The 13,473-nt window shown below is 38.7% G+C and overlaps 1 protein-coding gene across 4 annotated transcripts in view; it reads left to right on the top strand.

Moving 5' to 3' along the window:
- The window catches only part of triob (trio Rho guanine nucleotide exchange factor b), a 120,317-nt gene that overhangs the window by 59,992 nt on the left and 46,852 nt on the right, over positions 1-13,473 (top strand). For all 4 annotated transcript variants that reach the window (XR_013295225.1, XR_013295224.1, XM_077574793.1 and 1 more), the window contains exons 14-27: positions 591-760; positions 2,330-2,504; positions 5,170-5,365; positions 5,717-5,883; positions 6,855-6,974; positions 7,768-7,866; positions 7,953-8,045; positions 8,196-8,345; positions 8,479-8,593; positions 9,553-9,668; positions 11,115-11,237; positions 11,544-11,738; positions 12,117-12,232; positions 12,461-12,527. Coding sequence is in view for 2 of the 4 variants with exons in the window: in XM_077574793.1 (XP_077430919.1) it covers positions 591-760; positions 2,330-2,504; positions 5,170-5,365; positions 5,717-5,883; positions 6,855-6,974; positions 7,768-7,866; positions 7,953-8,045; positions 8,196-8,345; positions 8,479-8,593; positions 9,553-9,668; positions 11,115-11,237; positions 11,544-11,738; positions 12,117-12,232; positions 12,461-12,527 (1,902 nt within the window). In the remaining 2 variants the exon portion in view is untranslated. The remainder of the gene's footprint in view (positions 1-590; positions 761-2,329; positions 2,505-5,169; positions 5,366-5,716; positions 5,884-6,854; positions 6,975-7,767; positions 7,867-7,952; positions 8,046-8,195; positions 8,346-8,478; positions 8,594-9,552; positions 9,669-11,114; positions 11,238-11,543; positions 11,739-12,116; positions 12,233-12,460; positions 12,528-13,473) is intronic.

The raw sequence follows: 13,473 nt of genomic DNA, 5'->3' as shown, positions 1-13,473 counted from the left end.
ATCAAAAAATAGTAATCTTACCTTAGTAAAGGGACATTTTCTATGTGCTATATCTCTTATATCGGTCTCCATTAGATTATAAAAATGTACCCTAATCAAGTTTTGAGAACAGTGAGTGTATTTAGTTGCCTACAAAAATGTGTGTCAAAATGCCAAGTAATATGTACAGAATATTACTCAGGGGGTGGTAGTAAAGGTTGACGAGCTTTTGAGAAGGCATTGTGGGTGTTAGACGAGCAGCGGGTTCCAGCCAGAGTGTCTTTGCCAGAGCTTTAATGTGCCGAGCCAAATCACCCAGATGGCTAATCTGTTACAAAGATGACCACTGATAAAACACCAGAGTGGAGCAGAACTGGTGGGATTTAGATTCTCCTCTTCTATCTTCTGTGTGTACATTTGGCAGCTTGTGTCCCTTTGTGCATGTGTTCACTGCTCAAACTTGTGTATACTGACACTCCCACAATATAAACTGCACACTGTCTACATATTGTACAATATGCTTCTGGTTTTATTCACACTTGTTTGAGTTTGCAAAACCATCTGCTTGTGTCGATGGCCATGCATTTTAACTGGCTTGACTTTCTTGTTAGCTGTGGACCTGGTTGGAAGAGCTTCAGAAGGAACTGCTGGATGATGTGTACGCAGAGTCTGTTGAGGCGGTGCAGGATTTGATCAAACGTTTTGGACAGCAGCAGCAGACCACCCTGCAAGCAACCGTCAATGTCATCAAGGAAGGTGAAGACCTCATACAGCAGCTCAGGTGAGCGTCAATTTCATAGGCCAAAACCACTAGAATATAATATCAATGTACATTGAATGTCCAAAATAATTTCCTTTATATTAACTCGTTTGCTCCAAAAAACGTATAAATATTTATTTTAAATATTACCACGCTCCCAAAGATGTATTTATACGTTTTTGTGTGTGTTTATACTATAGTATAGTATAGTAGTATATACTGAATGCTAAATATAATAATATAACATAATAATACTAAATACTGAACTGAAGAGAATGCTTGAAGCAATGGTAGTTATTACAAAAAACGGCCAGCAGGTGGCAGCAGAGTATAAGTGATCAACCAGGGCCATGTTACAAAAAAAGCTCTTTGCCCCACAGTTTTAAACAGATTTGTGAATAATGATGAAACTTAGCTATATTCGAATGCTAATTGCTGCAAAACGGAAACAGATTGAAATAGACTTTTTTTTCCTGATGAAAGAAGAGACTCTAATCTTTTTCAAAATGAGTTACTGGTTGTCTTGGAAGCAGGGATCTTAATAAAATTCAGCTTCATGGTGCTTTACACAATGTTTCAATGTATTTGTACGTTAGACTTATATTAGGATTCCAAAGTATATTTGTATTTTAGTTAATTTTGCAAACAATTATCTAGCTAACGAGCTAGCTATCTAACTAATATTTTGGTTATCTTTGCCGCAGCAATAAAGAGACAAAATTCTCCACCACTACAAACTCCAACTGATATACATATAATTTTGCAATATACTAATTATATTTAATCCATACATTTGTAGTTTGTATTGATGTAGAACAGTGGTGTCCACATTACGACTCAGGGGCCATTTGCGGCCTGCCGTCCACTTATATAAATATTTCTGACAAGAGCAGCTCTATTCTAGTGGTTACAGGTCAGCGGGCAACACCAAAGGCTAAAAAATAAAAAAACAAAAACTAAACTATTTACCTTATCCCCTTTAACATACATTTAATTTGATTGATTGGTTTTACATACTATTTAATGAGATAAAGTAAAAGAGGGGGAAAAAAAGAGATCAAAGTGACCCTTGCATGGTTCTATTATTGTGTTGCGGCCCTTGGAGAAAAAGTTTGCACACACCTGATGTTGAATATACTTTTGCTCAAAGTGTACACTAACAGCAATGTTTGCTTTTCGTTTTTGGGTTCCCACAGATTTATAAAAAATAAAATAAAAAATAAAGTTAAATACAGTAAATAAAACTGGTCCGGCTAAAAATGATGGTACCTTAATATTTTGTTGCACAACCTTCTGGAGGCAATCAAGCAATTTCTCTCAATGTTAGCACCTGCCAACAAGGATTTTGTCACACTCCTCATGAATTTACTGCTCCGGTTGTCTCGGGTTTGATGGGTGATACTGTAAACATATACGCAAATAATGCAGCTCCAAACTAAATATTAACATCCTTGTAAATAAAGGAATTTTCATTAGTCATGAATTCTCATCATACTACTAAATTGTGCTTATTGTGTAAATGTACTGAACGATATTCCAAGATTGAGTTGTTATCGCAATACGTTGTTTTCACTGAACTTGTGTTCACAGAGACTCCGCCATCTCAAGCAACAAGACCCCTCACAACAGCTCCATGGCGCACATCGAGAGTGTGCTGCAACAACTGGATGAGGCCCAGGGCCAGATGGAGGAGCTTTTTCAGGAGAGGAAGATAAAACTGGAACTCTTTCTACAGCTTCGCATCTTTGAGAGGGATGCCATAGATGTGAGGATGAAACTTGATTTATTTAGTTTCACTTTCAGCCGCTAATAAACACAAGAACCACATAAAAACAGACAAACGAAAAATACTATTATAATTATACGCTCCTTAAATAATCCAAATCCCACTGTTTTATATTCTCTTTTTTTATTATATCATAAAGCGAAATGTCCTGCTGTGAGAGGACATTATTTAGCTGTTTGGGGGATAACGGAGCTTTTAACGTCACCACTTATTCGCAAAAGTAATTAGAACTCACGCAAATAAGTTCAATAACTACATTACGCACTATACATTAATAACTGAAAACACCAGCGTGTCCAATTCCTGAAAATGTTGAGGAACGTTGAGAAGAAGCTTAAAATGTGAAATTCTGCAGTCAGAATCAATTTCTTTCATGCGTTACATTGGAAGCTAGGCAAGATGATAAAGCATAACGTAATTGCAAGATGGCAAGCGACATATCTAGGACTCAGCTGAAAGTAATAATTGCCAAAACAGATGATGATTGGCTGAAATAAATTGAAAGACTGTCAAAAAACAAGGATGTTAACAATGGCAGACTAAATCTCAGCTCATAGGAGGGCGGCAGTGAGCAAATCACTCCGACTGAATCCCAAATCACACAAGGGATTAATTGAGCAAAGACCCGGGGCATGCTGATGGGTGTGGGAGGTATTTAGTTTTCATACACGCACGGACACTCCCTCCTGCGTCATATGGAGATGTGCCCAAGGTGAGGTGAGACCTGCGTTGCCTCATGGAGGTTTCTCTTAAGATAGCTCACTCACTATGCTGTGAAAAAAGAAGCTAAGGACGTTTAGCTCCTTTTCTCGATTGGACTTAATAGCACTGATAGCAAAGGATGATCTTTTTGCCTGCTGAGGATATTTTACTTAACTGCATGAGAGGAGGAAAGAAGATTGCAGATGATAGTTTGGTAAATTTCTCCCCGGGTTGTCAGGTTAGTAAAATCGTCAAGCAATGTTAGGGGATTTGTGCGACTCTGCTCTGGCACAAGATTACGACCTCATGTTCCCAATGGAGAGAACTTTATGGGTGTAAATCCAAAATGTCTGCAGCACAGTACATAAAAGGTTCATCTTGAACTTTTTGTGTGAAAAATATATTGATGCTTAAAACTGCAGCAATGACAGGCATTGAATTGTCCTCATGAATCAGTTTTTGCGCATTGTTTGAGGTCTTAAGATGTCCACATCTGAATGATCTTTTTTTTAAAGTTTCACTGTAGTTAATATCATCAATGATCCTATCAGTTGTTTGCATGAAGTAAGTCCTTACAAATTAAGTGCGCACATTCTCAAATTTTCAAGTTGATTCTATTACCGGTATGTCATCAACCAAAATGTTAGCAAGCTGTCTCATCAACCTAATGAAAACGTCGGATTCCAAATAGCCAAACAAACAAGTTCTATACTGCAACTGGTTGCAGCCATGGTGTCCATTGTGTCATGAGTCAGTGTGGGAGTTGTTTAAGACAAGCACTAACATCTCCCTACATCTGCTTTACCAGCCGTAAATCACCAGTAGTGAGACGCTATCTAACCCTCATTATGACAGACGTTTCATGGTATGGAGTTACAATGTCGGTCTGGCTTTAGGTTCAATGTTTTTCTTCAAAACAGTAGTCTGTGTGCGTGTGTGTATGTGCGCATGTAACAGACAGATTCTATTTAAAGTGGCTGCTTGTTCAAATCTTTTGTAATGGGAGGCTTTTGTCTCAGTATTTAACAAGTGTTCAGACGTTTAACCTTATCTAAACCTTTTATAGGGCAGCAATTGATCAATCTATACTGTACAATAATTAGTACAGGACATTACAAAAGATCATATTGTTATAATACCATAGCATTATTATTATTATTATTCATGATTTTTTTTTTTATATATATATTTTTTTTTTTTTTGGACACATTATTACAACAAATTTCATTGATCACATCATTTGAACATGAACATCAGAAAGAAGGGCTGACGGTTATTTTAATAAGGTTTACATAATTATTACTTTTTTTCTGCTAAAAGAAAAAATTCTCTTACTTTCTCATCATGAGGTGTACAGTGTCCATTCTGAACACCCAAAGTTGACAATTACAGAGAATGATTCACCATTAGTTTGCAAAAATAGTCTTTAATTTCTTCTTTGGAATTTAAAGTGGGATTTTTAAACAAGTGTTGAATTAACAAGAAACTTATTATTATTATTATTATTATTATTATTATATTATTATTTTAAATCTCATTTGATTATACAGCTGTAGAATCACAAAAATTATATTCAGTGGAGTATCCTCAAGAAAACTGTCATGTGAACGGAACATTCTTTAAAAGTGAAATTTTTTATTTTATTTTTACAGGAAGAAAAAACATTTTTGCCCCCCACCCCAACAAAACTATCTGCCATAACTATAAATAGTATCATTTGTATATAAAATTGTAAGCATTGTTGTTAAGAGCACTTCTGCAGGGGAGCGAATACTCCTTGCGCACTCTCTCACAATGAGAGAGCCACCGCCACCTACTGTAGTGGATGTGCAATTACGACACTATAGTACGGAAAAAATAAAATTCTAACCCCCATCCTATTGAAAAGCAGCTTTACTTATTTTTTCACAGCATTTATTGTCCTTTCCTCTTTCCACCTTAGATCATCTCTGATCTGGAGTCATGGAATGAGGAACTGACCCAGCAGATGAGCGACTTTGACACTGAGGACCTGACGGTAGCTGAGCAGAGGCTTCAGCATCACGCAGACAAGGCACTCACCATGAACAACCTCACCTTTGACGTTATCCATCAAGGCCAGGAGCTGCTTCAGTACGTCACAGAGGTCCAAGCATCAGGTGAGTGAAGGATTAAAAAAAATAAAAATTTAAATGAGCTGAGCTGTGTTGTGAATGGAGATGCAAATGTCAAACGTGTTTACATATAACTGACACATTAATTGTCACAGAATAAATGGTCCGTCATAGTTTCCGCAGTAGTTTGCCTACAGATAACTTGTATTTTGCAAAGGTCAGTTATGCAATTTGCATAGTGCCTAAATGCAGTGGCGGGATTATGCAAGCACTGAAGTCCTCGTAAAATGTTTGTGATACAGTATTCACCAGTCAGTTTTAATGACAAACAAATGTGAATTAGTAGTGGTAGTTAAGCGTCACATTTTGTGTGTAACGTGTATGTCTGTTGTGCAGGTGTGGAGCTGTTATGTGACCGAGATGTAGACATGGCCACGCGTGTTCAGGATCTCCTGGAATTTCTCCACGAGAAGCAGCAGGAGCTGGACCTGGCGGCCGAGCAGCACCGGAGGCATTTGGAACAGTGTGTCCAGTTAAGACACCTTCAGGCTGAAGTCAAACAGGTACATGCTTGGAGTTAAGCAAAGCTGGCACTGAGGAAATAATCCGAACAGCGCTGATGTGTTTTGTCTTCTTCTTCTTCTTCTTCTTCTTCTTCTTCTTCTTCTTCTTATTATTATTATTATTATTATTATTATTATTATTATTATTATTATTATTATTATTTTAATTTATATTTTATTATTTTTATTTATTTAAAAATATATATTTTTAATATATATATTTTTTCTTTCTTATTGTATTTCTATCTTATTGACTGTTTTTTTATTTTTATAGTTGGTTTTACTAGATTTAATGTGTTTGATAGTGTACAGCTCTCAATGTGCAGCACTTTGGAAACGCCTGTTTATAAAATGCTATATATATAAAGTGCTATAGAAATAAAGTGGATTGGATTGGATTCATTGAATTTAGATGGAAAGATTTTAAACAGCTTACTATGATATCAGAGCAGCATGCTAAAATGGTTCTGTCTCTACACGATGTCGACTGATGACTCACCTCACGTCAATGCTCTCTCTTTCGCTTTCTCTCTTTCTGTTTCTGATGTAAAGGCGGTGGACATAAATAGTAGAGATGAGTGCTGCATGGCTGGATGTTGAGCACTCAGTGTAAAAATACTGAAACAAACATCATAATATTTATGTATATTTAAATACTGTAGACTTTGGTATGATATGCCTCAGGACATCGAAACAGCAATGGAAACACCGGCCGGATAAAGCAGATGAAAACAGGCGTCTAAACTGTGCTACGTCATTGTTTTTCCAGACAAGCTTGAGTCGCAGTTGTGAGCTCGGTCCACACCGCAGGTGTGAATGCTGAGTCAGTCAGGGAGAAAGTGCACGCTTAATTGTTTGTTGTCTGTTTGTTATGGGTCTACCAGCAAAATACTAATTCAAACAGTGTTAGGAATACTAGGTCGTGTGGATGACTTAGTTTAAAAAAAAACATTTGTCATTTTGTCATTTAGGTGCTGGGTTGGATCCGTAATGGCGAGTCCATGTTGAACGCCGGGCTGATCACGGCCAGTTCGTTACAAGAGGCTGAGCAGTTGCAGAAGGAACACGAACAATTTCAGCATGCGATAGAGGTAAAATCTCAACCAAATACAGTCTTTCTGTATGGAATGTGAATACTGTATATTGCTAGCAGTCATGTTGTGGGTCACCCACACTGTATTTTGAGTCACATTGTTTCCTCCATGCATATTCTACTCCCGTTGCATCATCTAGTTTTTCTCTCACACTTGATTTATATCAGTTGGCAACAAAACATTTCGTAAATCAAGATTTTTCTCGATTTAATACGGGCCAAGTTTGTGTACATCCACTTGAAAATCTTTGTCGCTATCTTTCACTTCACCCTTGAACTTTTTGCTTCTCTAACGTCCATGTCTCTTAGATGCCAATTCCTTCTCACAGGCCAAGAAATAGAATTATCCCGTTGTTCTACTCACTTTGGTCCATTCTCTCGCCGTGTTTTATTAGTCATAGTCTCTTTTGTTTGAATGCACTAGCCTTGCTTTCTCTAGCCAACATGTGCATGTTGTCCAGCCTATCTTTTTTAGGTGGTAATTATTGTGTTTAAAAAAAAAAGTAACGTTTGAGAATCACTTACTTACGGAAGAGGATTAGGGCCAGTGAACAGAGAGAGAAAAAGTTTGGCAGGATTCTCCCTTCATTCTCAGAATTCTCACTTTAAAGTCAGAATTCTGAGATTAAAGTCAGAATTATGCCTTTAATTAAGATAAGAATAATAAGAATTAAAAACTTTTTTTTCTCTATTCACTGGCCCTAATCCTCTTCCGTATTGAAGTTGATTTTATTTTTATTTTATTTTTTGCACCATGCCATAAATGGTGTTTTTCTCCCCCCTCAATGTAGAAAACCCATCAGAGTGCACTTCAGGTGCAGCAGAAGGCAGAAGGTCTACTTCAGTCTAACCACTACGACATGGACATGATCCGAGACTGTGCAGAGAAGGTTTTTCCCCACTCTCACGTTTTGATAGAGGAACATTTTGAAACGCTAACTGACAGCACGCTTACCTGTGCACATTTAATGCAAAGGTGGCAGACCACTGGCAGCAGCTGATGCTGAAGATGGAGGACAGACTCAAGCTGGTTAATGCTTCCGTGGCCTTCTATAAGACTTCTGAACAGGTGAATTTGTGTGTTAGGCTGCGCAAGGGATACTGGATGCTAATTTACAGTACACGCATATTTGTTTAATGGGAATTTTTCTGTGTGAAGCAGCCGTGGGGCCTGCAGACTCAGATTTATGGGGATTTGTTTTCTGCATGACTATCTCAGGTGTGCAGCGTGCTGGAAAGCCTGGAGCAGGAGTACAAGAGAGAAGAGGACTGGTGTGGTGGTGCTGATAAATTGGGCCCCAACAGCGAGTCAGATCATGTCACCCCCATGGTCAGCAAACATCTGGAACAGAAGGAGGCTTTTCTCAAGGTGAGACGTCTCTGTCATAGAAAAAAGCACCCCATGCGAATATGTTGCTAACATCTGCAAATGCTTATCATTGAGATTCACGGCTAGTAGTCACAGTAGAATAATTCAATGTTGTCTCCGTGGTTACTTGCAGGCCTGCACGCTGGCTCGACGCAATGCTGACGTCTTCCTGAAGTACCTGCACAGGAACAGTGTTAACATGCCTGGAATGTTGTCTCATGTCAAAGCGCCGGAGACTCAGGTTAAAAGTAAGTGGATGTGAACAATAGTTTTCATGCTGATTTTCAAAGTTGGGGGGGGGGGGGATTACAGTAGACACAAATACTGAATGTTGGAAGTGACATTTTAATTGTCCGTTTGTAAGTGCAGCCTTTCTTAATAGATAAATGAATAGTTGTTGTAAACCAATGAAATGGTTGGCAAATTTGTATTTTGATTAGCACCACCTTGGGCGAAAAGTTCTTTTTCTGTGAGCCACGAGAGAGACATACATTTAAGGGGGGGGGGTTATAATATGTCTATGCAGCCCCACTAGTCTACATATGGTATTCTGGTTCATATTGCGTTAGTAAAATATGAGTTAAGCAGCAAAATCCAGCCATTTTTATCCATTTTAGGGGGGCGGCCATTTTGCCACTTGCTGTCGACAGAAGATGAAAATGTTGAAAATGTTGCTCAGGTCTAATGTCACAACCAATCACAGTCCAGCTTCAGAAAGCAGGTGAGCTCTGACCGGTTGTTGCCTGCAACATTAATGTCATCTTCGGTCGACAGCAAGTGGCAAAATGCCCCCCGCCCCACCCCCCCCCCCCCTAAAATGGATCAAAATGGCTGGATTTAGCTTCTTAACTCATATTCCACAAATGTAATATTAATCACAATGTCATGTTTAGACTAGTGTGGTCACATATGACATTATTGTCAAGAAATGTTGAAGGTTGACTTCCACTTTAAGGGGAGGGACTGGGTTAAAGGGATGAGAGACTTGAAAGAGTCAAAGGAGAGAAGTTTGCCGCTTGCTCTGTAAGCAGTTTGGTGTGGAGAGTTAAAAGAGACACAATTTGCCTTCATCTCTTCATCTTGTAATTTACCACATCTCCACAATGCTCATCTTTTTCCTCTTTGTTTTATTTTCACGATAATAATTTGAATTCCGATGTTGATGTTTGATTAACTCAAACCTATTTGTTCATGTTTTTTTCTTTAGACATCTTGAATGAGTTGCTGCAGAGAGAGAACAGGGTGCTCCACTTCTGGACTATGAGAAAGCGGCGGCTGGATCAGTGCCAGCAATATGTAGTGTTTGAACGCAGCGCCAAGCAGGTGAGCTTTGGTGTATTTGTCTTTTGAATGTGTGTGAGTATACTGATCTCATTTTACAGTCTTAATTAATTGAAAAGAAAACTCGATTGTATGATGTCATTCTCCAATGAATTCATATGGAAATTACATTTTAATCTTAATGTATTGTTCAATTGTTCTACCCTTTCAGCTTCTCTCTGGCCATTTTGGAGGAAACTTCCATTTCTTAAATTAAAATGTAATTAACCATGGTCAGCAGAGAGTATCTCCACTTCTTAAAATCAAAATGTATTAATTTGCTTCTCTGGTGTGCAATAAGCCAATAAGTGTGAATATTACATGAAATGTTCTCTTACAAAAAATGCTGAATGGGTGCGAGAGAGAAACACCCCAATTTTCAGAGATTGAGACTAGACTGAAACCCCTTCTTCCCAAATAAATAAGTTCATAATGAGTTAGGCTATTTAATTAATTTTATGTAATTTTCATGGCTCTCAGTTGTCTCAGAAGTCGAGAGCCAAAAAGTATATTAATGATCTGTTGAAATTACAAGATCAGACAAAAATGCCCACCCATGGGAAATTTCATAACATTTTCATTAACACTCGGCATCTATTGCAGCCTGGTCATCCTGCAAGGGGCATTCCCACCACATCTGCAGTCTTTTCTAAAGGTTTCTTGTTTTTCCCCAGATGGTGTTATTTGAGTTTTTCCTTGCCCTCTTGTGCGGTTCATATCAGGGGGATGGCGTGACTATTGTCTACTGTGCGAAGCCCTTTGAGACTCTTTTTAAAAAAAAAATTATTAAGGGCTATACAAATCAGCTTGACTTAACTTGATGGCTAAAATGTTTAAGGGGAAAGGGATGCATTAAAAATGTGTTCTTTTTTTGTTTTGTTTTGTCTTTCTTTTAAAAATGCAGCGTTTGTTTATCTCAGTAATAATGTGTTTCTTGTCCAGGAAGTGTGGGGTAAACTGGCAGACAATTGTAACAATGACAGTCTTAAAGAAAGCTATGATTACATGGTTCAGAAACGTCACATTCTAAGTTTATTACAGGCAAGAGAACCACTTATTTTGTCCACTCGGGCAGTATTGAACATGTAAACATGAGCAGAGTTTGCATTTTTATGTCAATTATCATCTTCTTCTGTACTACTAAATCTCACAAAGCTAACTTGAACTTTAAGCTCAAACCAATTTGTTTGTAATGTAATGGCTCCCTCTCGTGGTGGTTGGCTAACACTACAGGCATACCGCAACATGGTCATTTGGTGTGATTTACTTCATAGGTGCACACAAATACAATAGCTGTAGAGATATTGCTGAGCAATTTTTCAAGTACATACTGTAAACAAGTTCTTATAAAAAGGTATCCATGTCTATTTCGTTGGATGACCATAATAGGAGGTGTCAAATTGATGTAACTAGATTCCCTGTTGTATAACTGATTGTATGCTTGCACAGGCCTTGGAGTGGATCCACGACACTGGGGAGTTTTACCTGTCCACACACACATCCACTGGCTCCAGCATTCACCACACACAGGAGCTTTTGAAAGAGCATGAAGACTTCCAGATCACAGCTAAGGTGTTCATTTGTTCCTTTACTTATCGATTGATTTTATTCCAGGAGCAGGAAAGTGTATGAGTTGTAGTTTTTGTTTTGCAAATGTGCTTGTTTATGCTGTGAGTATGTGTCAGGTTCACTTTGAACACTCCTGCGCTCAACTGGGAGGCCCGTTCTTTGTGTCGTATTGTTTCCATTTTAGGTATCGCCGGTATTGTGTTGGGGAACACGCTGGTGTGCCAATCACTGATTCCCAACTCTCCCTCTCTCGCTCTCCCCCCTATGTGTTATCTACCTTTCCCTCCCTCAATGTGCCGCTATTGACAGCAAACCAAAGAGCGTGTAAAGCTGTTGATCCAGCTGGCTGATGGGTTTTGTGACAAGGGCCACGCCCATGCCCTGGAGATAAAGAAATGGGTGTCCTCGGTGGACAAACGCTACAGGGACTTTTCTCTCCGTATGGACAAATACAGGACCTGCCTGGAATCGGCGCTCGGCATTTCCTCCGACTCCAACAAGGCAGTGAGTGTTGACCAATAATTATATCAATGGGGGGTGGGGGGTGATTGTCATACATAAAAGACCTTGGGTTGAGCGTTGATGATTTTTTTAAAACGATAAATGTTGGATGTCTAGTAGGAAAGTAAGATGGAGGCCTCCATAGGAGTTTTTCTTCAATTGTGTTATTGTTCTTGTGATATTAACACATTTGTGATCCAGTCGATTTGTAAAATCTGGCAGTTGTTATCTTCAATTGAATTCAAAGAACATATTTCGCCAGCATGTTTTAATAAGCTGGTGCGAAGGGAAGGCGAATGCACAGCACACATTGACAGTGCGGTGAAAGGCGACCATGGCCATTGTGCACAACATAATGGCGACTGTCTGATGTGTTTTCAGAGTAAAGAGCTACAACTGGACATCATCCCAGCTAGCGCGCCAGGTTCAGAGGTCAAGTTGAGAGATGCTGCTCATGAGCTCAATGAGGAGAAGAGGAAATCAGCGAGGAGGAAAGAGTAAGTGACACAAATCCAGGGCCAAGCCAATATTTTAATATAGAAAAGACAATCATTTTGTTAACTATGGTTTCAAGTGGTCTTTTCTTACACATACAATCTGGTTGCTAATAATTAACTTAACAGTATACGATATGACTGGTTTCACCACAGATGACAACAAAACCACATAATCATATGATTTTTTTGTATGTCAACTAAATGAAAAAAATGTCTTTGTCTTTTTAGATTTATAATGGCTGAGCTGATCCAAACAGAAAAAGCTTATGTCAGAGATCTGCGTGAGTGCATGGATGTAAGTCACAGACTAAGACATCTTGGGTTGTAACGATGCAGTAGCGGATTCCTTTTATTCAGAATTAAATTATGTTTCCAATATTGACAAGCTTTTTAGAGTATTTAACATTTCACACAGTGCTCCATGTGGACTGAAACGAACTGCAGCAAAAAATAATTCCCATTTTAGTCACACGGACACTAGCTTTAACATATTTTTTCATGGTTTCAGGGAGTTTTTAAAGTTTAATCTGAACTACATGGACAGACACACAACCAGACTGTATTAATTTTGTGAATGGAATTTAGTCATCATCTTAACTTTTGCACACATAAATTATGCCACATTACCATAAAGGGCTCTATTTTCATGCCCAGTGCAAACCTGGAATGAAGTGTGATGTAAATCTGCACAGGGGCATGCTAAACTTAGTTTAGGTATTTCCACAGACCCGTGCAAGCAGGTGCAGCGTGACACATTTTAAAAAGGCTGTTTAACACCATTGTGGTCGTGAACTCTCACTGCCAATTAAAACTTCTTGACATGGTGGAAGGTCGAAAGTACATTTAGAAGGAACCGCACACCTCCATGGGCAGGTGATATAAAGATGGCCAGGGAGGTGACACGTGTTACACTACCTGCGCCAATGCGTAGACGTGCTTCCAACAGGTGTAAAGTTTTGTTTACTTTCAGCCACCAAACTGTCAGGTGCGCGAGACCACTGTAAAAAAAAAAAAAATGCTCCCGGTATGCCGGAACGCTCAACATGGCGCAGAAAGATGAACCAAATACCTAAACAAGCACAAGGTTGCGTCAACACAAAAATCACGAGCTCAAGTGCAGTTGTGCTGCATATATCTGTATTATTTATTTCACGTTTATAAGTAGTGGAAGGAAGCTCTTTTAGAATATGCTTTTTTTTTTGTTGTTGTTTATTATCCATGGATGTATGTTAATATGCTGT

This window comes from Vanacampus margaritifer, chromosome 9 (genome assembly GCF_051991255.1).
Source record: "Vanacampus margaritifer isolate UIUO_Vmar chromosome 9, RoL_Vmar_1.0, whole genome shotgun sequence".
NCBI lineage: Eukaryota > Metazoa > Chordata > Actinopteri > Syngnathiformes > Syngnathidae > Vanacampus > Vanacampus margaritifer.
The sequence above is the reverse complement of the archived record's forward strand: the minus strand, read 5'-3'. Positions and strand labels throughout refer to the sequence as shown.